This window comes from Caretta caretta, chromosome 2, assembly GCF_965140235.1.
Source record: "Caretta caretta isolate rCarCar2 chromosome 2, rCarCar1.hap1, whole genome shotgun sequence".
In the NCBI taxonomy this organism is placed as follows: Eukaryota; Metazoa; Chordata; order Testudines; family Cheloniidae; genus Caretta; species Caretta caretta.
The window spans coordinates 256,445,615-256,472,651 of record NC_134207.1 but is presented as its reverse complement, the minus strand read 5'-3'; the positions used below and the strand labels follow the sequence as shown (position 1 = coordinate 256,472,651).

At 41.7% G+C, this 27,037-nt stretch overlaps 1 protein-coding gene across 3 annotated transcripts in view; it reads right to left on the bottom strand.

Annotated features, from left to right (window-relative positions):
- The window catches only part of ACVR2B (activin A receptor type 2B), a 168,423-nt gene that overhangs the window by 47,464 nt on the left and 93,922 nt on the right, over positions 1-27,037 (bottom strand). For all 3 annotated transcript variants that reach the window (XR_007354877.2, XM_048837523.2, XM_048837524.2), the window contains exon 2: positions 40-247. Coding sequence is in view for 2 of the 3 variants with exons in the window: in XM_048837523.2 (XP_048693480.1) it covers positions 40-247 (208 nt within the window). In the remaining variant the exon portion in view is untranslated. The remainder of the gene's footprint in view (positions 1-39; positions 248-27,037) is intronic.

Below are 27,037 nucleotides of genomic sequence, written 5' to 3'. Positions count from 1 at the left end.
ATTTAAATTTGTGTCTCAAGTGATCAGGATGGCTATTACCTGTCATAGCAGTTGAAGTCATCTAACCAGCAGCCTTTCTTCACCAACTCAATGGAGCCAGAGTTGTTTCTCCAAGAAGCATAGCAATGGAGCCGTTTGTCCTTCTCTCCTTCACAGCGTTCCACGCCACTCTGATTGGTCTTCTCCAGCTCCCAGTTGGCATTGTAGTAGATGCATTCTCTCGTCTCTGCCTCCCCATGACCTGGCCCTGAGTATCCAAAACCAAAATATGCTTACATGAAACCAAAGTTAAATACATGAAAAGACATTTCCACGTGCTTAACTGCTGAGCGTCAGTGAGGTGGATAAACTACTTAGTGTGCATGTTTTATCTTTATCTATACTTTATATGGAACACAGCACTGTAACAGCTGAGCATATCACATTTAATTAACTCATTTATCTTCCCCACCCCTGTGAGGCAGAGAAGTATTATTCTCATTCTGTAGACAGGGAATTAACCCACAGAGTGGTTATGAGATTTGCTCAAGGTCAGACAGGAAATCTATGGGAAAACTAAGAATTGAACAGCGATCTCCTTGAGTGTCAATCCAGTGCCTTAACCACAAGATCATCCTAGAAGGAAGTGTAATGTTCAAGTGACGACCAACGTCCTGCAGAGAGTTGTGTGGCCTCACCTTCAGTACAGGACTACAGTCCACAAAGGCCTAGGTCTGGAATGTGTTGTGCCACCTTAAACTGAGTGGGCTCCACTTAACTCAAAACATAGCATTAGGAGATATACCTTCTCATTAAGTAGGGGGATGCTGGAATCTTCTCTTTTACCATGGGAACCTAGTGAACCCCAGGGCCCCTGGAAAGCTGTTATAGGTACGCTTGACATTTCTCTGGTGTGACAATAATGGAAAATTAACATAAGTGCAACCAACATTTCAGTACTATTAGTAGGCCAGCTTACAAAGAAAAGACACTTCCAAAAATCATCATCATGCCTAAGTGGAGTAAATGAAATTTTGTATGCCCTAACCATCAAAGGAAGCTAGTGTTTTGCTGAACTGTCAAACAGCGTAATCACTTCCCTCACCAAGACAGAAACATTCTATCTGAAGGATAAGGTTCCTTTGGGGTCTGAGGAATTATTCGTGATGGGTGAAATTCACCTTGTGCCTCACCTTAGTCCCACTTACACAATATTATAGCAAATGAATATACATTTCTGGAGGTGTAAGTGGGGCATCAGCCTCAGGCTGGGTCTCTGCACACGGGTGAATTTCATCCAACATGATTCCCCTCTCCCCTCCGCCATTAAGTTGATTGAGGCATACACAGTAACTGGTTTGAGTTAAATAAGCCACCATGAACTGGTGAAAGCAAGGAGTCTCTCATCGTCCTATTGATACTAACTAGAAGCCAAAGCAGTAACAAGGCCTCATGGGAGTCAAAATGAAATGCTGCCAGAAACGGTTACACTGATCCAAAGTACCAAAAGAATTTTTTTTAATTGAAAAAGGGATCAACTATGAGATGAACAGATCTCACTCAGACATGCACAGTGTTATATCTCAAAAATCCTAGCTTTGTTACAGACATATTCTGTATGAGGTATTTTATAGACTAGCGTTAAAAGTAGGAGGAGAAATCTAATGCAACAAGACACATCAAGAACAGAGTATAAATAGAAACCCCAGAAACATCACCACTGAGCCACAAATAGCAGGTTGCTTTTTAAACGCCTGCTGAGATGCTGAACTATAAACACATTACACACAACCAGGAATAGTTAAGTTTTCAAATTAGTATTATCCTCTTAGGCTGTAGCCATACTGCCATGGGATCACGCAAGTTAAAACAAGGTCAGGCCTGGTCATTACACTTTGACAGGTTGCTTCCAAGGAAAAATCTTGGTATTGGCAATTCAGTAAACAACATTGAATCAATCCTCCAGCATGGTGATAAAGGAACAATCGTGCTGCTAGAAGTGTCATTATCTTGCTGAGATGTAAAATCAAGCTCCTGACTCCTTGTGGCTAATGAAAATCTCAATGCACTTTCAAGGTTCAATTCTGCACACTTTACAATTTATCTTGGGGTGAAGGCACTTAGTCCCCATTACTACAGTTATCTTAGCACCGCACAATTGCTAACGTTTATCCGAAAAACCACCCCATGAGGTAGGGCAGGGCTATTATCCGCACTTTACAGATGAAGAACTGAGGCACAGAGAGATTAAGTGACTTGCCCAAAGTCATACAGGAAACCTGTGGCAGAGCAAGGAATTCAACTCAGGTCTTCCAAATCCCAGACTAGCATCTTAACCACTGGATCAGCCTTCCTTTCTACAGCCTGTAACCTCCTGATGTGCATTAAATCTTCCTTACTTCCTCTCTGAATTGTTGTAGGGTGAGAAGACTTGCCTCCATTTCACTGGTGGATGTACATCTGTAGAGAGCTTGGAGAGCAGTCTGCATTCAAGGTGCTATCCTAGTGTAAATTTAGCCTTGTCTACACCAGGAAATTAGCCTATTACTGACAAGTGGTGCTGAACAAGGTTTAAGTACAAGGATGGACCAGGACAAGCCATGGCTTCTGAAATGGTGCGGAACATGGTTTGCCCTGAGCCATTCTTGCAGTTACACCTTGCTGTGCACCAAGTCAGCTGCCCTGGTTACATGACTTGACCTATCTTCAGCACCGGGTAATTACTCTGGTGTGGGGTAGACAGACTGGAAGAACTCTTTATATTTTTAAGAGGTGTTTAATTCTCCAATACCTCTTTTTCCCCCCAAGAAGAATGTTTAATCTGTATCATGGGAGAGATTTAAAAGGGTGGGAAATAGCCATAAAGTGGAGCTTCAAAACAAAATTATATTCAAAACGCACACAGGAGAGTTCAATTTTAACAGCACCTGGATTTTTTAATCAGCATTTGCAAATCTCCATCCAAGTCCTCCTCTGACAAGTTGCTTACTATAGTAAAAACCAGCCAAAAATATCCCCAGACAAAGAGAAGAGTCAATATTGCTTCTTCTCCACAAAGCCTTTGCATTTGATCTGTTGATATTTACATGACAATTTGTTATAGAATTAAGCCTGTCTCTTAAATACCCAGTGAAATCAGCAGGAAATAACGGAGAATTGTCTTGTGTGCAGGAAAGTAAGGGATGCCTTTTTTTCTTTTAAAGCTATGAATGAATGTCTATGCTTTATTGTAATGTGTAACATGGCTTCCATCTTAAACAGTTGCTGATTGCTAGCTAATATTCAACATAATCTTCTGGTCTTCTCTAGAAAATGATTGCTCAAACAAAGAATGCATAAAGATCAAGAATTCAGTAAAATCTTCTCCACAGAACCAAAGAGGGAGAATATTCCCCAACTTTCCACTAAGCTTACTGGAGTGAGATTTTTCTCTTTCTTCCCTGCCCAAACCTCCTAGACAGCAGCCTCACCTAGCGAGCCAAACAGAGGGTTGGTAGCCCCCAATTCTAGCCCCAGCTCAGACAACTCTCTGTATAACCTCGCAAAAAGAAAAGGAGTACTTGTGGCACCTTAGAGACTAACCAATTTATTTGAGCATGAGCTTTCGTGAGCTACAGCTCACTTCATCGGATGCATACCATGGAAACTGCAGCAGACTTTATATACACACAGAGAATATGAAACAATACCTCCTCCCACCCCACTGTCCTGCTGGTAATAGCTTATCTAAAGTGATCATCAGGTGGGAAATGGCCCAACTTGATGATCACTTTAGATAAGCTATTACCAGCAGGACAGTGGGGTGGGAGGAGGTATTGTTTCATATTCTCTGTGTATATATAAAGTCTGCTGCAGTTTCCACGGTATGCATCCGATGAAGTGAGCTGTAGCTCACGAAAGCTCATGCTCAAATAAATTGGTTAGTCTCTAAGGTGCCACAAGTCCTCCTTTTCTTTTTGCGAATACAGACTAACACGGCTGTTCCTCTGAAACCTGTATAACCTCGGGTACAAATGCATAACCTCCACTACCCCCTCTGGAAAGTGGGGAGAACATAATGTGCAAGGATGTTGTGATGAGTAATGTTTGCACCGTACTTTGGAAAGGAAATGTAAAAAGCTGTAGTTGTCGTTCTGGGACGAGAAAGCAGTAGACACTTGAGCATAAGAAATTCTGTAATGAGCCTGGGGCGTTCCCCCCCCCACAGAACATGGGTCTTCTCTGCAGCAAGCTTCAAACTAAGGGTCAGACTTGTTTCCAAAAAATCTAAATCTACATCCAGCAAATATGCCAAAACCCCTTTGGTGTCTTATCCGCACCACATGTCCACCCGCGTTACAGAAAAAAACGGTTTTCTTTGTTTTTTAAAAATAGCCCTTAAGGGTAGTTGTCTTAAAAAGACACCTCTTTATAAACTGCACTGTTTGCAACATACTCTTAGTCCCAAAAAGTCATTTGGCAAGTGTCTTATCCTGCTGTGTTTCTACAGCGACAAGGACTAAGGTGGGACCCTTTTGTTTCTCTCCAGGACAGTCTCAGCAGGCAGTTGCACACCTTTAGGAATGAGTGTTAAATTACCCGCAGCTGCAGTTCAACCTTCTGTAATGGGTCACGTTGAGCCCTGGTCTACACTACAAACTTAGGACAGTATAATTATGTTGCTCAGGGGCGTGGAAAACCCACACGCCTGAGCAATGCAGTTATACTGACCTAGCTGCCAGCGTAGGCCCTACTATATCGATGGGAGGGCTTCTCCCATCAACATAGCTACCGCTTCTCAGAGAGGTGGAGTATCTACACTGATGGGAGAATCTCTCCCACCAACCTAGGTAGCGTCTTCACTAAGCACTACAGCCGCACCATAGCAGCGCTGTAAGTGTAGACAAGCTCTGTGACAAGTGATGTGAAGTTGATAGCAAAACGCATTCTTTGCAGCCTCTGTATTAAACCACATTAAGGTAAACTGAATGAAGGTGGGGAGGCTTAAACAGGTTGGCAATATCCCTTGAAGGAAGAAAGCACCGTGTAGGTGTCACTTCATAGCTTGTGTAGTCCCTTTTAATAACTAAAATGAAAGCTCTATTCAAGAAACATGTTGAGTCAAAATAGAGTGCATAAAAATTAGTACAGTATAGTGGGTAATTTACCAAAATTTTGGACCTGATTTGCAGAACTACAAAGCTTTGTAAATACAAATGCATGCACAACTTATTTATTTGCATGCCTATATGGCTATTTGTCCACGTAATTTTACATTATAGGATGACCACGCTTGCACAGTGAATTGCTGCAGTTGCATGTACCAAATAAGCAACTATGCATACATATTTGCATACATAATTATGAAAACCAAGCCATGTGTGTCTTACTGGGTTACCTATAACAGATCAGGGAGCTATTAAAGGAGAGACATAAGCCACCAAGGAAACAAAGAGGACCCAGAAAAATGTATGCATAGAGTGTTTGGCTTGAATAATACCTCAAATCATACCAAAGGCCAGCATAGTGGTGAAAATAGACTCTGTATTTGTCCATAAAAATCAACATCGGTCTTAAAACAAACAAAACAAAAAAAAAAAAAACCACCACCACGTTTTTCGAAGTCACACCTCTTTCCCCATATAAAAGCTGCAGCACAACCACCACCAAAAATCTCTTAAATGGGGTGGACTTCATTATACACCTAATAGGCCTGGAAAAACACTAAATGAGCACCCAGCCTCACCTCTAAAGCGTCTTGAACAGATCCACCTTTACAAAGTGCTTCTAAAACTGCTTATTCCCTCACCATAAATGGAAATTAAAGGAACCATCACAAGAGTGAAATGCCTGCAAGATGCATGGAAACTTTAAAAAAAACACCATAATACAGGTTCAAACTATATGTGTAATCCCAATTAAAAAACAAACAAAAAAAAAAGAGACCAAAAAATGCCACCGAGGCTAAACAGACTAAAGAGGCGCTTAGAAGCAAAAAGGCATCCTTTAAAAATTGGAAGTTAAATCCTAGTGAGGAAAATAGGAAAGAACAAACTCTGGGAAGTCAACTGCAAAAGTATACTTAGGTAGGCCAAAAAAGAATTTGAAAAGCAACTAGCAAAAGACAGAAAAACTAACGGCAAAAAAAATTGTAAGTAAATCAGAAGCAGGAAGGCCGCCAAACAGTGGGGCCGTGCGGTGCTAAAAGAATACTCAAGGAAGATAAAGCCATTGCGAAGAAGCTAAATGAATTCTTTGCATCAGTCTACACTGCAGAGGATATGAGGGAGATTCCCTCACCTGAGCCATTCTTTATAGGTGACAAATCAGAGGAACTGTCCCAGACTGAGGTGTCAGCAGGAGGTGGTTCTGGAACAAATTGATAAATTTAACAGTAATAAATCACCAGGACCAGATGGTAGTCACTGAGGAGTTCTGAAGTAACTAAAAAAATGAAATTGCAAAACTGCTGTCTGTGGTGTGTAACCTATTGCTTAAAATCAGTCTCTGCATCAGATGACCGCAGATAACTAATAGGATGCCTATTTTTAAATAAGGCTCCAGAGGCAATCCTGGCAATTACAGGCCAGTAAGCCTAACTTCAGCACCAGGCAACTGGGTTGAAAACGTAGTAAAGAACAGAATTATCAGACACAGATGAACATAATATGGTGGGGAAGAATCAACACAGGTTTTGTAAAGGGAAATCATGCCTCACCAATCAATTAGAATTCTCTGAGGGGGGTTAACAAACATCTGGACACAAGTGATCCAGTGGATATAGTGTACTTGGACTTTCAAAAAGCCTTGGACAAAAGGCTTACCAAAAGCTTAAGCAAAGTAAGCAATCATGGGATCAGAGGGAAGGTCCTCTCATGGATCAGCAACTGGTTAAAACATAGGAAACAAAGAATAGAAATAAATGGCCGGTTTTCACAGTGGGGAAGAGGTAAATAATGGAGTTCCCCAAGGACCTCTACTGGGACCAGTGCTGTTCAACATATTCATAAATGACCTGGAAAGGGGGATAGACAGTGAGGTGGCAATGTCTGTAGATGATACAAAATTTCTCAAGATAGCTCTTCCCAGTCAACCTTGGACATAACTACAAAGGGATATCACAAAACTAGGTGACTGGACAACAAAATGGCAGATTAATTTCAATGCTGATAAATGCAAGTCATGCACACTGGAAATCATAATCCCAACTAAACATTCAAAATGATGGAGTCTAAATTAGCTGTTACCACTCAAGAAAGATACTGGAGTCATTGTGAATAGTTCTCTGAAAAACATTAGGAAAGGGATATATAAGAAGACAGAAAATATCATAATGCCACTATATAAATCCATGGTATGCCCAGACCTTGAATACTGACAGCAGTTCTGGTCACCCCATCTCAGAAACTATACATTAGAATTGGAAAGAGTACAGAGAAAGGAAACAAAAATGATTATGGGAATGGAACAGCTTCCATATGAGGAGAGATGAAAAAGACTGGGACTGTTCATCTTAGAAAAGAGATGACTCGGGGAGGCGGGGGAAGAGATTTGCCAGAAGTTTATAAAATCATGAATGGTGTGGAAAACATGAATAAGAACATTATTTACCCCTTCACATAACACATGAACCAGGGGTCACCCAATGAAATTAATAGGCAGCAGTTTTAAAACAAACGTAAAGAAGTACATCTTCACACAACGCACAATCAACCTTTGGATCATTGCCAGGGGATGTTGTGAAGGCCAAAACTATAAACTGGCTTCAAAAATAACAAAAAAAAACTGGGTAAGTTCACGCAGGATAGGTCCATCAATGGCTATTTGCCAAGATGGTCAGGGATGCAACCCCACACTCGGGGTATCTCCAAACCTCTGACTATTAGAAGCTAGGCCTGGACAACAGGGGATGGATCACTTGATAAATTGTCCTGTTTTGTACATTCCCTCTGAAGCACAATCCTGTCAGAAGACAGGATACTGGGCTAGAAAGGCCATTTGCCTAACCCAGTATGACCATCCTTATGTAGCATAATGGTTTAATTCTAGTTTTACTCAAATGTGTATAAATACGTAGTGAGGCAGACCATCAGCATGATAACATTTTGAGCTGAACAATTTGCTGCATCCCTGTGGATATAAGGAGTCCCTTGCTTATTTTTCCACCCTATTTATAAAGCCTTTACATTATAGGTGCTCCAAAAATAAGTCAAGATCTATACACCATGAATTTACCAAACAAAAATCCAGTTTACTGGTATTAGCATCCGTCACCAGTGCCCAAGCTTCTTCCAGGTTAATAGGCTGGCACAGCAACCTCTGCTTGATCATCCAAGTCCAGAAATGAATCAAACCGGATTGCAAGGCTTCACACCACTTCGAAGTGACATATGTCTTCAAATGGAGGAGAGGACAGGGTCTTGACTAGTTCCACTTTAAGTTAAAAATAGCTGGTACAACCAAGACCAGCTGAAAGCATTTTTGTTTTTAAAGCCATATAAGGTTTATAACTCCCTAAAACCAGAATTCAGTATAACACCGAGAACACCAGCAACAGTATGTGTAGAAGGAAGATTAGCTTGAGTTCTGTTTTCTGTCAATAGACTAACTAGGTAGTTCCCAAGACAAAAGCTCTGAAGTTTTCTGTCAATCAGTGACTATTAAACTATTCTCAACATATATAATATCACCATGGTAACCCATGGTGATGTCATTACAGCCAGCCAGTCTCAAAGGGACAGGAGGCTTTAAGTCATTTTCCTTTAAAATTAAAAAAGGAACTTCATATTAAGAAATGCATCCTCTCTACTCACCAGGGATGACAATAACCAGGGGCTTCTATATTCACACCATGACTCAGACTTCACTTCTTCCACAGACATCTGTGTAGTGCTTCCTTCTCCTTCCCCCACTCTTTTTTTTTTTAAACTTGGGCTCAAGTCAATTAAAGATAACAAGGACATTATTCAAAAGAATTAGATTATTATACTATTTTCTCAAACTGCCAATATAATGAAATATAGGGAATGTATTTTTAACAGACATTAGCATCAACTTGGGGAAAGGATGCAATAAAGATTTAATTCTTTTGAATAATTTCCTGTCATTTTAAATTGAATAGGGTTTGTTTCTTTCAAAAAGTCTAGAAAAAAAGAGCCCATGAAAAACCACAGAAGCCCAGAATTGCTCAGGTAAGTATTCTTGTTTACAGAAAACAGCTCAGTGACATGGCAATGCTATCTGATTTACTGAAATATTGCACACGCACACACACCCCCACCACCAGTGAGGCTAATCTGTTGGCCCAAAGTGGAGGATCACTCAGAAAAAGGTTTAACAAATCATTGCTTTGCCTAGGTAAAACTGATCCAAGAAGGTTTAGCTAGGTCATTATCATTAGTACCACTACCCTGCACCAGTAAAAAAGCACTACCAGTAGTCAAACAATTTCTGGAAATAGGGCATTTTCAATTTCAGCTCAACTGGTCATTTTGATATTTTGTTTAAAGGCGGGGATCATATTATTCACCCATTAGTAAATTCTATTTTGTGTAACCTCAGTTAAGGACAAAGCCAAAATGTAATTATTTTTCCCCTTTACATCGCTAACTCTATCTGTCTCCTCAGAAAGGTTTCGGTTCTTTAATAAAAACACCAGGGAGATCAATCAAAAGCATTTAATGCCTTGTTGCTCCTGCAGTTCATGTTTAAATGCACTTTGGGTCACAAATGAGGCAATTTGGACAGTCGGAGCTCAAACCGGATTAGTAATCACAAAAACCCAGTGGGGGATGTGTGTGTTATATTATTTGCAGAGGTGTGGTAGCTGTGTTGGTCCCAGGATATTAGAGAGAGGTGTGAGAGGTAATATCTTATTTTAATGGTCCAATAAAAAATATATTACCTCACCTACCTTGTCTGTGTTATATTAGACAGACAGACCAGTGCTGTATTTAAGAGGACAAAACACCACAAAAGTTAGGAAATTGTGCATCAGAGCAAGGCATGGCCACACAGCACTTATCTCCCTATATCTCAGCGTGTGGAGTGTGGCACAATTGGGGTTTATTAACATCCTATGGGATGTATCCTTCTGTCTGACCCTTTCCACAGAGTTAATAGGCAAATGCCAACCATTTCTCCATTAACCCTACTCACTAGGAGGTGTCTCTCCACAGTTTCCTTGCTTCACTAGACCAAGACATAGCCTTGCTTGACAAATGATTTCTTCAGAAGGCCTTTTTTCTCTCCCTGTATCACTGGATTTCAGATAAGCAGCCTTTATAGAGGGCAAGCTGTTGCATAGCACCATGAAATGTCTTTTGGGATATTTCTCTTAAGTCTATCTGAAATACACTTTTATATCAGCATTAATTATGAGATTATTATTTCTTTGAATTGCCATAGCACTCAAGAATCCAGTCACTCTCCACAATCCCTAGCTGTACAAACACCTAAAAAACGTCTGTTTCTGCCCCCGACTGCTTACAATCTGAGTGGAAGAAAATCTGAGCGTTTAAAAGTGAGGTTTTATATATCCTAAAGACATTTCTTATTAAAGTCAACCAAAGCAAGGAGATCCTTCCAATCAGATGTCATAGATAACTAAGCGTTTCTTTCCCACAATTTCACTGTCCACAACATTCCATCTCCCTGCTCATGACCCCATGCCACCACTGTTTTGAACCCCAGGACGGCCCTGTCAGAGACGGCTCTTCTTTTCCTAGCTCTTCTCCAGGGAGAGTGTAGTCGTGTGTTTATAACATGCAACAAGACCTATAACAAAGTAGAAAGAAGAAGTCTCTGGTGAACTAGTATTGCCAGAAAGCTTCAGTGTCTGAACAGCAGTACCTCATAGGCCACACATGGTCCTCTGAGTTTCATCAGCAGGGACATTTCAAATATGCTTTCAAATGTGCTGAGTCTACTAAGACTAGGCCCAAAGTGCTTTTCTACGGATTCTGCTTGACATTTCTAAATATCACAATTCCAAATTTAATTCACTGGTAATTGGAAAAACGGTAATGCATGTAAATGGACAGGAAGATATTGAAGGTCAGGCATCAGGAAACTGTGCCCTTAAAATAGTGGCTCCCAAACTGTGGGGTGCACCCTTTAGGGGGCATGGCTAAACATTCAGGGAGGGCGCAGCAAGTCCTGGACCAGCCCCCACGGGGGACAGAGAGGAAGAACAGGCCAACCCTACTCTGCCCCCAGCTCTGCTCCCAGCCCCCTACTGGGGCTTCCAGGGGACCAGATAAGGGTAAGGGGGGAGTGAGCAAAAAATTTGGAGACCTCTGCCCTACGAACAAAAGTGTTTGTCATCTTGTCACCCTCTTACACTCAAATAACCAAAGCTTAAGAGTTCGGCAGTGTTTTTGGTAGGATGTACAAGAAAGGAAGTAAAACGGTACAATCTCTCTTTAAACGCTAGAATAGATCATGTAAAACATGGTTTTTGAAGTCTGCCATAAATCAAAATCCAAATATTTTGGATTCTCTGTCCTGCCTAAAGGAGATGCAGTGGGAGAAACCTGCCAAGATATAAGTGACCTACTACATTGAAAGAAGAGTACTACTTGTGGCACCTTAGAGACTAACAAATTTATTTGACCTTAAGCTTTCGTGAAAGCTCATGCTCAAATAAATTTGTTAGTCTCTATGGTGCCACAAGTACTCTTTCTTTTTGCAGATACAGACCAACAAGGCTGCTACTCTGAAACCTACTACATTGACAATTTCGAGCAAGTAATGGATATGAAATATATAACGTGAGTGAAATGCACAAGTTCCTCCTAATATTTTAATAGCACTATTTCAACCCAGTCATTTTGTATATAGTCACTTTGTCAGCAAGTTATCTGGGCAAGTGGGAGGCTCAATGGAAGAGTTATGTTGATGTATCTATGGTAGCTAAAAGGAGATTCTGTATGCTTGGAAGTTAATTTCTCCAAGTTCCTCTTTACTACATTGTGGGTTGTAGGGTTTTTTTAACCTTTACTTGCCATGAGGCTGATAAAGGGGAAAAGGAAGTCTTGTTAGATCTTTCCTCTCCAAAGGCAAGAGACATCAAATCCCAATTCAAGTCTCAGAGAAAAATTAATTTTCTGGCCTTATGCTAGGGCCTCCACTTTGTTCATATCAGAAAATCAAACAACAGCAAGGCAGCCCCTGTTGAAGAAAGGCAGAAGGAGCTAAATGAGGAGAAGTGCTGCAGATCGAGAATAAAGGTAGTAGTTTGCTTGAGCAGCATCAGCAGAACACAAGCCTTTATTACTAGGTCCTCCTCACCTGCATAAGCACATAGGGTGCAACTCATAAGGTGAAACTTGCTGTGGTGTGACAGGCCAGAGCACAGTCCTCTGTGTGGCTCTGGCCCTGCGGTAGAGAGGTCAGGTGGCGGATGTTGCTGTACAAAGGTGTATAGGTTGGCGGAACAGGTCTCATTGCCAATGGTAACTGCAGTAGAGCCGCATTTCTGTTCCAAAACCTCTCCACTCCTTCCACCTTGCGTAAAACTCAGAGTCCCTTTTAAAAAAAAAAAAGCACCGTGGGTTTGGAAGTCTTCAATTCAACCTGCACGTGCATTCTGGGGGAGTTTCTCATCATCTGCTTTCACCAGTGGTTGAAACGAGCCCTGAATAGTTCCACCATATCCTATTCATTGGAAGAGGTTGCTAAAATCATCCGCACAGTTTCTTTTAGGCTGCAAGCAGACTGATATCTGAGTCAGGCTGTTGGGGTCCCAGTTTTTGAGGACCTGGATTTTGCTAGTCCTAAACTGAGTTATTGCCCAGTCCTCATACACCCTTCCAATGCCTGACAGCATCCATCAGCAAGTGTGGCCAATGCTTTTCCTCTTCTGTCAGGAAAGGTGATTAGTTTATGGCCTGACTAAAACATGCGCCAGGAGTCCAAAGTCAGGCTTGTGGCTCATTCTCCCTATTCCCATTATACCAGTTTTGCTCAGGCAGCGAAGTCTTAACTTCCTTCCTTGTACTATCATCATAGACCACTAAATTCTATGGAAGCAGGTCCTTTGGTTTATAACCAGAGATTGCAAATGGATGAGCTCACTTGAAGCTGATCTGCAGCCTCTTTTTCCATGCAGAGTCAATAAGTTATACCAATAATTCTGCAGAGCTTCAATGACACCTTGAGTTCCAGCAAAACCCATGCACGGTTGCCTGCAGACTGCTCTGATGTGCAATTTAGTGGGCTAAACAAGGCACTCTGGGGGAAAAAAAAAAATCCTAGCACAATACATGGAGTAGAACATTCCTCACTGCTGCAAGTTTTGTTTGAGTAACAAATTGTGGCTTTTTGCCGTCAGTCAGATTTTGAAAGCACCATCCTCAGCATGATGGTTTATTCACAAAGCTCTTGTGCACAGAAAGCTCTATTTCAGGGAGCACGCTGAAAACCAAAATGCTTGTACAGTGCAGAATGCTCTTCTTCAACTTATAATTAGTGTTTATATTGATAAATGACAAACACGCACTACATCCCAAACATCAGTTCCTCAGTTCAATCCATTTGAGGGCATTTGAGAACTTCAGAGAATTCACTGGGGCAACTGACACCTTTTATATTGTGTTCTAGACTTCCAGAGTGCCGTTTCGGTATCAAGAAATAGGAAAACATACACACTGGCTTTTTAAAGCATCTTCTCCAACTTTCACTGGTATTTCAAGAGTTAATTAGCTTCAGTCAAAGAAAGCAAAGAGGCCAAACCAGAGAATGAATGAAAAAAAGGCACAAAGAAAAGCAACTCTCTAGCCTTTGCAATCATACACTGGCCTTAAGCCCTCCAAAGGAAGTCAAGACATTCCTGAAATTCTTCAGAGGATGAGAAGCAAAGCAGTTATATAAGATGCCAATTTCTCCAGCATTTTTGTTCCCAATGGTAAATCCCATATGAGCAATTCTGTCAGGCCCTTTTGCAATGGAGTTTGCTCCCAAGTGACTACACCACATTTAGAACCTACTTCATGTTTACAGAAATTTACCTTTCTTCTTTGGATCTACTGAAACAAGGCTATAATCAAATGACCTGATGAAGGAATGTAGCACAATCCAAGACCACCATGCAACTTCCAATGATTGTTTCTACTACAATAATGAAACGCATGAAAAAAGGGCCAGATAATGGCAATGATTCTTTAAAGACATTTATAAAAGGGTGAAGATTTTTTATATAAAGAGTAAATAAATTAGTTTCCCGTATTATCCTTCAGCTTGATTTCATGCACCAACCAGCAGCTGTGTATGGATTCCACTTTGAAATCTATATGTGTTTGAGTACAAGTCCAAGAGATTTAAAACTCCACTTGTCTGTCCTAGAGATGGAATTCCATTGAACAACTTTGAGTTCCTGTACAAAAGACATTCCCTTCCTCTAAAGCTACAGATGTGCATAAAACAATCCAGACCACGCAGAAGTAACACACACCATATGTTTTCTTCCCACATTCCTATTCTGATGTCATATACTCAATAGCCTCACTTTAGGAAATTGGACACATTGCGCCTTAGCGATTCAACTTTATATTTAAACATTGGTTAGTTCCCATGGTGATTAGATTCCAATATTTCAAAAACATGAAGAAATTTTATAAGGAAAGAATAGGAAGTCATCCAGGAACATTTAACTGTACTAATCTGATAAACCATAGGGCATCAGGCCTGGGGGGAGGGGGTCTCTGAAAAGTAAATTTTGCTGCCATTAATAGAGAAATGTGTGAATCATTTGAGCTTTGTTATGGAGGTCCCCCAAACTGCCAACATGGAAGGTGCAACTGTAACTCAGTGCTGAGTGTTACAGGTCCCCCTCTGTGTTGATCCACAGAAGATACGAATTACTTCAGCCCCCAACTTCACCGGCTTGGTTCTTTAGCTCAAGCTATACCACCTCATGCTTTCAGCTCAGGAGAGTCACTGGTTCAATCCACAGTGTGTCAGCCAAGATGTCAGGCTTCACACAATCACACCTCTTTAAAATCTTCTCTGAACGCTTTCAGTGCCCCATGAACCCAACTGTTCCAAACTTCCCGCAGACAAGCCCAAGGGCTGTACCTAATTTGCACAGACTATGCAGCTGCCAACTTCTGTAACAGTGCTAAAGAGTTCGAGCATGCAGGGCTCCCCATGACACACCACCACAGCTGGTTTCACAGCTTGAGCTGGAGCCCCCTTCATTTCTGAGAGAGGGCTGTGAACAAGAGAGCTGTGATGGGACCTTGACACAGGAGCTCAGTTTGAAAAAGCCTGAATCCATGTACCTTCAGGACACACTGCAATTCTCTTCTATGGAAAGTCCTGAATGAGGCTGACAGCTGTGGGTGAGGTGGGATGTCGTTTGGGTTTCATTCTATGTTGGTTATTTTCTGGTTTTGATGCAAGTGATAGCTATTGGCTCTATTTCTTATATGCCTGTATTTTTGATTATGCCAAAGGATCCCTGGGCTCAGGGATTCATTTTTAGTATTATTCAGGCATTGAAATAAATGTTGTTGCATCTCCGATTACTTTTATAAAATAGTGTTCCAATACCCTTGCGTTCTCTATTTAAGTGCCTTTGTCTAATCACTGCCATTTATCTGGCCATCTCCATGCCAGGCCATGACTACCTCTTATTATTTTCATTAAAACCTAGTCTCTTGAAGTTGCTCTGTTTTATAGTCCTTCATTGGGGCATTTGGTAGCCGCCTGGTTTCAATGCAGCTGGAAGAAATGTACCTTTCTGTAAGCAAGACCGGTTCCGAGTGCAGTGGCCACTTTGGAACAAGCTGCATTGCAGAAGTGACTGTCAGAACTTTTGAAGCAATGCGCTCTCAGCAATTCTCACAAGAGATTTACCACTGGGAATAAGCAAGAAACTAACTTGAGTCTCTGCAGTAAAGGAACGGGTGGCTATATAGCACACAGTATTCTAGAACTGTAGATGTTCCAGCCACCCATGACTTAGATTCCATGTAGTGTTCATCAGATCCTTTTCAGATCAGCGGAAAGACTCCCACTGAGCCCCAATCCAGCAAAGCACCTAAGAAGGGGCATAACTAAGGCTGATTCACCAAAAGGTCTCCCCCCCACACCAAAATTTCCATGAAGAAAACATCAAACTAAGCATCTTCTGAAGAGACTCTTGTTAACACTTTGCTCTGTATGAGTCTTTTTTTTAAATGTACTCTCCATCACTTGCAATATTTTCTTACAAGTCTGAAGTCAGGGAGTTTTTGTCCTCATCCATATGACAATAACTCGGTCTTTCTTTTAGAACTCCATCAGCAAGACATGGCTGCCTTTGTTTACCTCCTTTTATGCGCTGGCGAGGGGACACGCACGCCCGCAAGAACACTGGGAAAGCAGACAGTGACCAGAAAAACTACAGTTGCACACTCCTCTCCTTTCACTGCTTCCCCTCACATAAAAAGACACTGTTACGTGCAATGAGAGATGTTAACACAGGCTGGACGCATATTGTTTATTGGCATGAACACAAATTGAAGGGTTTTATTAGACCCAAATACCTCCCAGAGATAGCTTTTTTTTTTTAATTAAGAATTCTTCTCTTATTTCAAAGACAAGACTAGGGTTTTCACTGCAAAAGCAGCCTATTGAGCAACAAACACCAATAAGTTAACTACTAGGTTTCTGTGCCTTTCAGCCAATTTTCATGAACTTTGGTAATGCACTGCAGTTATTCAAGGACAAACAGAAAACTTTTTATAACTTTTTGAACACAGCACTGAATTGCCCATCTGCTTCCAATGTTGTAACATGCATGAATAGGTTAATCCTGTCAGCCAGATTCAGGACCACAATGCAGAATTCTATGCAGTGTGGCCACAAAGAGGGCTGAAAAAACTGACACACAGCGGCTTTTCAGTCGTTAAAGTCTTCTGGGGAAAAGAGCTATGAGTTTAGATGGGTTTCTTCACAGGGATTCACATCCCTGTATAAAGCTATTTAACACCAATAATCTCTGCTAGTGCAGCATTCAGAGTCCTTTCAGTTTAGAGACCTGGCAAATACCACCAACTATTGAGCCTTTTAGGGCAACTTGTGAGCACTGAGATACCCTATTCCCTAAAGTATACAGAATGGACAATAACGTTTATTAATGTGTACTACCCTCCCCTGAAATGTCAATCATCTCAAGAGTGACTGTCTTCCCCTAGTGACTGGCCCAGAAGACTTAAATCTAAATATTAACACTTGAGAGTCTGTTTCAACTCAAGCAGCATGGGACTGCATTGATGAATCCAGAAATTTTGATTTTCAGTGTGAGAGTACGTACACACACCGGCTGGCCTGTTTGAAAGTAGCCACACTCTACACATGTAAACTACCCACAAGATTTTCTTGCTTGTCTTCTAAAATCTTCAGCCCTAAATGAAAGCATTCCCTTAATTAATCTTATGTACTCATCACTTCTCACCTGTGCAGCAACTGACAAATGTACTGTAAAGTGATGCTATTATTTTGTAAGAATTGAACAAATTATGTATCTACCGTCTATACCAATTTGCCTCAAGCTGGAAAAATCTTATTTTAAAACATTTCTTTAAAACATACGCATTTCAAATGCTTCAGATACAGTTGATGAAATACTGTACTGGATTGTTTTGGTCTCTATTTTTATCTGATATATCAAGGTCAGCTATTTAGCATTGCCATTAGCATTTAGATTTATGGAACCAGTCCACTTGGGAGATTGTCTCTTGCCCCAGTTTGCCACCTGAGCGGAGCAGAATTGGAACAGCCAGCTGTTGAGATAATGAAGCATCAGCAACTTCTCCATTGACCTCCTGTGCCCTGCTGCTCACTGTATGCCATAGTTCATCTTTAGCCTATTATAGGGTGTGAAATTTACTGGTAGTGTTGCCCTTTTTAAGATTTTTTTTTTATGTTGCTGGGCACCAGGGTGCCTGCCATATAGAGAAGCAAAATGGCCTGTAGTAATAATTCATAACAAACAGCTCATGAGTGACCTTTAAACGAAAGTGGAAAAAGCTGGCAACAGTTACCCAGCTTCTGTAAGAAAATCTAGGCCAAGATTTGCAGAAGTGACTAATGATTTTGGGTGCCCAATGTGAGACATTTTCAAAAGGGCCTGATTTTCAGGAAGTGCCGAGCATCCACCCTCTCAGAACCTGGCCCCTTTAAGGTTTCTCAAATTAGGCATCCAAACTCACTAGTCACATTTAAAAGTCTGGGCCAACACAATGCTCAATTCCCTCCCCGTATCCTACAACCACCTTTGATTCTGGCAGCTCTCTCTTCTGCATACAAGGTGAATAAAACTGTGTCTTCACTGCCAAAAAATGTATTTTTACTGTGGGATAACTAACGTGTTGGCTATCCCACTGTAAAATCCTAGTGGACACAAGGAACTGTAGTTTTTAATATGATCAAGTTAGATAAGCTGAACCACAGGCGGGGCTATAGTGCTGACCTTGACTAACTACCTCACCTCAGGTTTCAGAGTAGCAGCCGTGTTAGTCTGTATTCGCAAAAAGAAAAGGAGTACTTGTGGCACCTTAGAGACTAACCAATTTGTTTGAGCATAAGCTTTCGTGAGCTACAGCTCACTTCACCGGATGCATAAAGTGGAAAATCAAACAAATCGGTTAGTCTCTAAGGTGCCACAAGTCCTCCTTTTCTTTTTACCTCACCTCAGTCTCTGCTAAAGGTTTCTCTGGAGGAGAGAGACACAACTGTCCCATTCTAAGGGCTTGCCTACACTTAAAAAGCTGCAGAGGCGCAGCTGCACCAATGTGACACTTCAGTGAAGACTCCACCTACTCCGACAGGAGGGCTTCCCGCGGGGCAAAGGTACTCAGTAGCTGTGTCAACAAGAGAAGCCTTCTCGTCAACAGAGCAGTGTCTACACCAGGAGTTAAGTCTATTTTCCATACCCCTGAGCAACAGTTATGCCGATGTAAGTTGCTAGTGTAGGCCAAGCCCAAGAAGGGGTATGATCTCCTCTGGATAGCGGATATGAATATGAAACATCAACATGAGACATAAGCAAGCAAACAAGCAGTAGAACGAACTGCTAAGCATGATGGTTCAAAGCAATGCTGTGAGAATAAGACAGAAAAATCGAAGTCCATCTACCAGTCAGCAGAATAATTTATGAAGTAAATATGACACACAGAAATCAATTTACACTTAATAAAATTACAATTCAAATGGCAAAAAAAAAAAACCCCAACAAAAATGGAAAAATGTAATTGCCTGTTCTAAAGCAGCATGTGAAATTTTGCTAGGATTGCTGACTCAAACTTCTGATCTGGTTGCTATAGCCAGTGACTGGAAAACGACCCCAGATATGTTTATTCTTTAGACAAAGTCCAGTTAAAAATGCATCCAGGCTTGAACAATCTATGTAACAATGACCTCAAAAACCCAAATACAATATTGCATTACACGCTTTAGGAAATTTCCCAACAGTGTAAAATGTAGCAAATTGTCAGAACTGGGCTTCACTAGATGATTCCCAGCCAGGTCACACTGATTTAAACAGACGCAGCAAAGGCATTTTCTTTTAAAAATAATACTTTGATTTTATACAGCTCGTTTTACTATCAATTGCATTCTAGTTCTGCCCAGAGGCTTGCACATTAATCGGGGCCCCATTGTGCTAGGCTCCATACAAATGCATTGCACAACAGTCCTTACCCCAAAGAGCCAAGTCTAAACAGAGAAGACAGACAATGGGTGGGGACAGAAAACAGAAGCCCAAAGAGGTGTCATGTCTTGCCCAAAGTCACACAGTGCTCAATGGCAGAGTGGGGAACTGAACCTGTGATTCCTTTTTAGACGAAGAGGCAGGGTGGTCCACTAAAAGTCAAGTATCATCTCCCACATATGGAGAAACTGAAGCAGGGAGAGAAAGTGACTTGCTTGAGATTACACAGCAAGTCAGCAGCAGAGCCAAGAGGAGAATTTGGGTCCCCTGTTGCTCTATCCACTAGGTAACACTGCCTGTCTGCCTCTCTCCATCCTTAGGCATTGTACATTCTATCGGATTTGGTCACTTTCTAAATATCTCTGCCAAGGAAAATAGATGGGGGATTTGTACATTTGTAAGAGCTAAGTATTTAGTTCAGAACTGGGCCATTTTCCAAGTCAGCAGAATAAGTATTTCTTTACATTTTTAATAAAGGCCTTTTTAAACCCATGATCTACATAAATGTGATTAAAAAAAAAAAGAGGCAGAAACAAGGCTGCAAGTAGAGCCCTGACATAAGATACTATCCCTGCTAGTACAGACACGTCACTTACTGGAGCCAGCCTCTCACACACTGTCTCCAGCCATGGTGCTGGCACTGATCCCTCACCACTTCAAACCTACGATACCAGAGAGTGACTGGGGCTGTGCGGACGCGGACGATAAACTAGGCAGAGTGCCTCAGATTGTCTGCATAGCCAACTGACCTTTTCTCTTCCTAGAAGAAATCTGGGCAGCCAAAACAATTTCACACTTGTGTTAAGGGAGTCTAGGAGGTAAGCAGAAAATCTTATTCCTCACAAAAGGGCAGCATGGTTTTCCTCCATGCAGGGTCCACTCACAGTGCTGCCTTTAGTAAATGGAGAACTGCGGTCATGACAATTCTTGCATCCATTTTAAAACCACCTTAAAATAGGGCAATGTTTGGAGTCTCTTGGTCACATTCTGGAGCAAGCAACACAACCCCTGCCAGGATCCTAAGCTTTCAGCAGCTCACTTTTCACATCAGTTGTATGTGTGTTTATTCCTAGTTAATTACCTGAACCTCATCCCCTCCTCTCCTCCCTGCCTACAGTCAGTTTGACTCTGCAACATAATCATTTGTGAACGCTCAGCAACACCAAGAATGAGAGAACAGACCCTGAACTCTATTTTTATTTTATTTTTTATGGTAAGGGCAGATATGGAAGAGTATAACTGCACAGCAAGTCATGCATAGGACAGAACATAAAATTGTCTGCATACATGTGTGCATGGAGCATTCTGCAGCTCTTCCTATAATTAGTCCTTCAAATGCTAAAGCGGAAAGTAATAAATTCAAAGAGGTTCCACTTCGAAATTATTCATCGACTCCCAAATCAAAACAGTTGTCTGTCAGAGATAAATGTGCCATTGCCCCAAGGATATCAAAACGTAAACTGAAAAGTCACTTCAGGAATCTGATAGTCTTTCGTTACATTTATATCACCTACCTCATTTTAAGAGGATTTATATAAATTAGTCTGTCCTTCCATCCCCCAACACTAGCCCAGTACACTCTTCTGAGCAACTTCAGAACATACTGTACACATCAATGTGCCTCTCTTGAAAGACAGTAGCTTCCTGGCACTGGGCCAATAAAGGCAAGTTGTTGCTGCTATTCAGAATTTTCTCTTACTTTTCCCTTTCAATTGCCAATCTTAAGAGATCAAAAAATCATGTCAACTCCTTGCTCCCTCTCCCCCCCACAAAAAAAAGTCAAGATTTTTTTGTATTGGTTTCTGAGCTTTCAGGATACACTCACTTTGTATTTTCAAGCTTTTCTCTACAAAAATGGAAGTTAGAAACTTACATTTTTTAAATGAAAGCTGAGATTCCCATGCACCCTCTTCTTGATTCCAGCAGCTGTCTCTTTGAAAAATACACCAGAAATCATGGGACTTGTGGTAAAATCATGAGAGCTGGCAACAGTGCATACACAGAGTTTAGCAGATGACTAGATACTGGTTATCACGCTTATGGTCTGAGAGCTCGCAAGACTGCATGGGAGGAGACAGATTAACATTCTCCAACAGGCATATCAGAGTCAAACTGCGCTTTCCTTGGCTATCTGGTTCAATCAGGGTCAGAAAGATATTGCCCCTTTCACTCTGCAGAGTAAAGAAAAGTAATGGAAGGAGCAAGCTGTTTCAGTGGCCTACTTGATCAAGAATGCACACTTAGCCATCCAGCTTCCTAGGTTTAGGTACCTGCTGTAGTTCTGGACCACGACACTACAAGATGGAACCTCTACTAGTTCCCAACTGCCAAGAGGCACAGGGATATCACACTCACTGCCAGCATCTTGCTATGGCATTTTTTCTCCCTGAAAAAGTATTTTCCTTGAAATTGACCAGTGCGTGGCATGAGCTTGTGACATTTCTGTCCCAACCTGCATTGGAGGAGGTTTCTGCAGTAGGACTGTCTTCAGAGAACTGTTCCCAACCAGCCAAGTATTAAGCGTTTCCCATCTCCCTCCCCGTCTCACACACAGGCTCAGGTAGGAAGGGAGGTGAAATATTTTCAGTGTACTTCTACTGTCTGCTTTACTCCAGCCTCCTGCTGAAGTTCACCCAAATGAGTTTGACATGTTTCCTTTGTATGTGAAAAGTTGAAGAAATTATCAGTTTTGGTAAAGGTCAACAATGAGGGGGCTAAAGAGGAAAGACAGGGATTTCTACTAGAAGTAGAACAGCATGGTGGAGACCCTGAGGAATATCTGGTGGGACTGAGCATTCGGGACATGGAGATAAACATCCTTGAGGTTGAAACAAGGAAGCCTTGTTTCTCTAGGGTAGTTGCCAGGGTCCATTGTTCGGTATTTCAGGAACAGATTCACCTATCTCAAGTTCAGAATCCAGGTAGAATTGTGGCACCTAGGATGATGAGATGTAGCAGCATTATGACTACCTAAGGCACAGGAGATTAAGTGATTTGTCCAAGATTCTATAGGACACCTGCGGCAGAACTGGGAAATGAACGAAGGTCCTAGACCAGTGCCTCAACCACAAGGCATCTTTACTCACACATTTGAATAAGGTTGGTGCCAACAAGAAACAAGCATCTGGCTCCTGGGAAAGGTGGAACCCCAAGGGTTAAGCAATCACAAGGTAAAAAGCCCCCCCTGCTTCTTCAAAATTAGCTAGAAAGTGTATTTAACTTTGAGTGAGAGGAAATCCACCTACCATGTCCAATTGGTATCACTTTGTTGTATGAGTCAGAACGTGAAAGTTACTCTCTGGTCACCACAAACAAGATCAGGAGGGGCCTTCCATATGGACTCTCTCATATGTATAAGTAGGGTTACCAGATAACAACTGAGGAAAAAACGGGACAGGGAGTGGGGAGGTAATAGGCGCCAATATAAGAAAAAGTCCCAAAAAATGAGACTGTCCCTTTAAAAACGGGACAGATGGTCACCCTATGTATAAGCTACTTGAGAGCTAAGGTTCTTCCTGAGTAAAATTTGAGATCATCAGAAAATTATAATACAGCTTGTATTTTTTTTTCCTGCATTCTACATGCGCATTCCTGGCACAGCAATCAAATGGTCTGTCTACATGAGAAAGCTTTTTCTGAATAACCTGAAAAAGTGTGAATTTAAAATCAAAATATGACAGATATAACCCCTCCAAGTGGACACCTATTCTGGTGTAAGGGTGCCTTTGCTGGATTAGTTTAAATTCCTTCTCAAGCAAAATAAGATCAAACACAAAAAAGGCACTCACACTGGAAGAAGAATATCTGCATGTGGGAACATCCCCGTATAACTATCCTGGCGTGTAACTGGTAAAGTTTCCCCTGTGGAAAAGCGCAATACCACTCAGAAACTTTGATTAATGTTTGTGTATTTAGATTATTATTCTTTAATACTGACAGTATATGTTGCAATAAAAGTTTACACTTGTTTCAGTGAACTGGCCACTGGATGTACATTTTCTGATCACAGATATACTTCCTTTAGGGTTTGCAGGAAAGCGCCATTTCCCTCAATTTGTTGTATTTTAAACATACTTCCATAGAAGCATTTGTTACCAGGTGAGACAGAGTAGAGATTTTCTGGACATTCTAGTAACTCTACTAGAGAATAAATCTTCAAGCCCCAAACTAGACTCCACTTGTAACCACTCCTGGTAAAATGATACAGATAGAGCAACAGAAACGACCAGAGGCCCTACAGCACGGCAGAGATTTCATGGTAAGACGGCTGTTAGCTGTCTCTGCCCACATATTAGAGAAAGGAGGTTTGACGGTGAACGGGGAAACCAGGAGGCAATTGGACACCTCTTGGCACCCATTCAGCTGCTGTCCCATCACCACCACCACCCCTTCTTGACACTGAGGTTCACAAAGAGAAGCTCCCCACTTCTTAGGTTGTGCTTTTTAAAAAAATATTGCACCTCTATTTCCAGCCTCCCCAACTCTGTTCACTCTCAGGCACTCAACTCCCTGTCCCTCTCTAGCTCTATGGAGAATCATATGAAACCTTCCACTTCTAGAACAAAACCTGAACATAACCCTCTTAAAGAGGCAGGGACTTCTTTGGAATCAAAATAAGCTTTAAGCAGCAAAAATGTTGATTCTGTTGCGATTTCCAACCCACATTACCTATAAAGATAAAATGAAAGCTTTGAATCTGATCTCGCAAACCTTTAGGACCAAGTGCTGCCCCATCGACTTCAGCAGTAGGCACTGGGTTTAGTAGGGTTTACAGGACCAGCATCTCGAGCTTGTCTTCACTGCTTTAAAAAAAAACAAAACCAGTGTTTTTACCTGGGGGTAATTAACACATGGGAGCCATCCAAAGGTAAACACACAGTGAAGACCAGGCAATATATCCTGAAGTAAACTAGGCAAGATCAACTTCATGTGGGGCATAATGCTGGGCTGCTGCTGAATAGGGGGGAAAACACAAAGACAAGAGGAGTGAAAAAACAGCAATGGCTGAAAGCATAACAATACACTGAGTCTGGGCACCGCTGAGCCAGCCACAGGACTCAGCACTGACAAAAATTAAACATTTTTTCTAAAAGGAAAAAGCTACTGGCTATCTTCTCTGATCAGCCCCTGCTTTATGAGAGGCTATTTCTAAGCCGCATGCTGATTGAGAGGGGGCTACCCATTTTAGTTAGTGCTCTATAGGAGAGCAGTGTCATACAGCCACTCCACCCTGTGCACACGCACACACACTCCAGGCCACATGCTCTCCCCTACTGAGAGCAGTGCCTGTCCTGCTAATGTAATCCCTCAGCCCTGCCTAGCAACAACTGCATTCAGTGTCCTCACACTGAGATCAATGCCAGCCAACCAGCATCAGCCACTAGCACAATGCAAGCAACGTATACAAGGGGGCCCAGCCAACAAGTGTTGAATTTAAACCCTTAAGTAATTGAAGAGTGAAAGTCTCCCCACTCCACCGACCAAACTTTCGAACACTATCACCATATCGCCTACACCAAAATCTGTTTTAATACTGACCAAAGGAGACATCTGCTGGTTTAGGACTCTTACAAATACATGAGTATTGAAAGAAGAGACTGCGATTGGGGGGGGTGGGGTTTTCAAATCAATCAATCACACTTCTTGCCACCACATGTTTAAAGGAAAATAGCAGTGATCATTTATATGCACTGAATTCCCAAAACAGCTTTAGAGTTTACCTGGCACCATTCACTCATTTGTGTGACTCTCCATGGAAGCCGACATTGTACTGATACTCCCAGCAGAGCTAACTGATTTAGGTAGGACAGAATACAGCTCCCAATAACAATGCACCAAAAAAACAACAACAAACAAACAAAAACAAAAAGCAGGGAGGAGGGGAAGAGGAGGGAGGAGTGTTATTTATTTTGAAAATGTTGGTTAATTTTTCAATACTTAAGCTACACCAGGTACAAGTGGTCAACTGTCAGTCTGATCATGAACTCTCTTATATTCAAGTATTTGTAGCTACTTACTCTCTGCAATTAGAATTGTCTGTATGTCGCACTGTAATTTTCCTTTAAGTGAGGGTGTTTTGTTTTACAGCCCAACTACTGGATTTCTGCAAGCTGCTCACCCTCAGCTGGGAACTAAGCGTGCTATTTCTGCCCCTCCTTCCTGCCTGACGCTCATCTGACATATCTACTGCCAAGGGTTTTCCACACCAGGACTTCCCCCCTCAACAGCATGCCACAGAACTGCCAGTTGAAATTTGCTTAGGAGCTATTATTTAAAAGCCATGTGGATTAGAGGAATGGATTTTTATAGCTAGTTTCTTAAACCTAAAACTGATCGAGTACCCTAAACCAGGTGAGCAAATCATCTGAACAGCGAGGAAGTTAGCCTAAAGAGCATAACAATAGTACTCCATGAGGTTCTTCCAAATGCAGCATCCAAAGAGGCTCCTGGAGATAGCAGCAGAAGTAGTTCTCTTATAACTAAAGAGACCTTCCTTTTGGCCCAATCACAGGATAAATTTTAATTACTGAAGTACAAAGCAGCCTATCTTCTCTATCGAATTCCGAGATGAAGAATCAAAGCTAATGAGGGTATTGTCTTAGCTCACGGTATGACTCAATGTCGCTGCTGACTCGACTCCCATCCACACACACAAAAATCTCTAGCTCGAGTTAAGTGGTGTTTTAAACTTGTGTTAACTAGGCCCATCAGGGGTATGGGCTGAAGCTTGTAATGCAGTCGTAGTAATGCAGTCGGGATGCAGCTACATAATACAGCTCGGATCAACAGATTTGGGCTTGCACTACGAGCTAAAAATTGCTGTTGTAGGGGCTTGGGCTGGAGCTTGGGCTCTAAAACCCGGTGAGGGTCTTGCAGCCTGGGCTCCAGCCTAGCCCGAACGTTTACAGAGCCCCATAAGCCTGAGTCAGTTAACCCAGGTGCTGAGACCTGCTACCACAGAGGTGTTCTTTGTTTTTTTTAAATACACAGACATACTCTTGCTGTCAGTATGCGAGTGTACCCCAGCTTGAGAAACACAAACTTAAGGCATGATCCAGACAGATGTTCATCATTGTCCCTGTGAAATCTTTTAAATCAAGTAAGTACTAGGCCTTCAGCTGGTTGACTTGCATGGTCATCTGGTGCCTGTTTCCTTGAATTGCTACCCTATTGTGTTTCCAAGTAGAGTGGGCAAATCATGTTTCTAAGCACACAGGCAAAAAGACACGTTCATCATAAATTCTACTTAAAACAGCATCTCTCTGCCTCTATTTGACCAGGAGAGGGAGTCAATTTTACTAGCTGCAGATAAAACGTACTGATCACAGTGAAAATGAGAATCACCCTGCACTTCAAAATGAAACTTTTTGAGAGTAAAACATA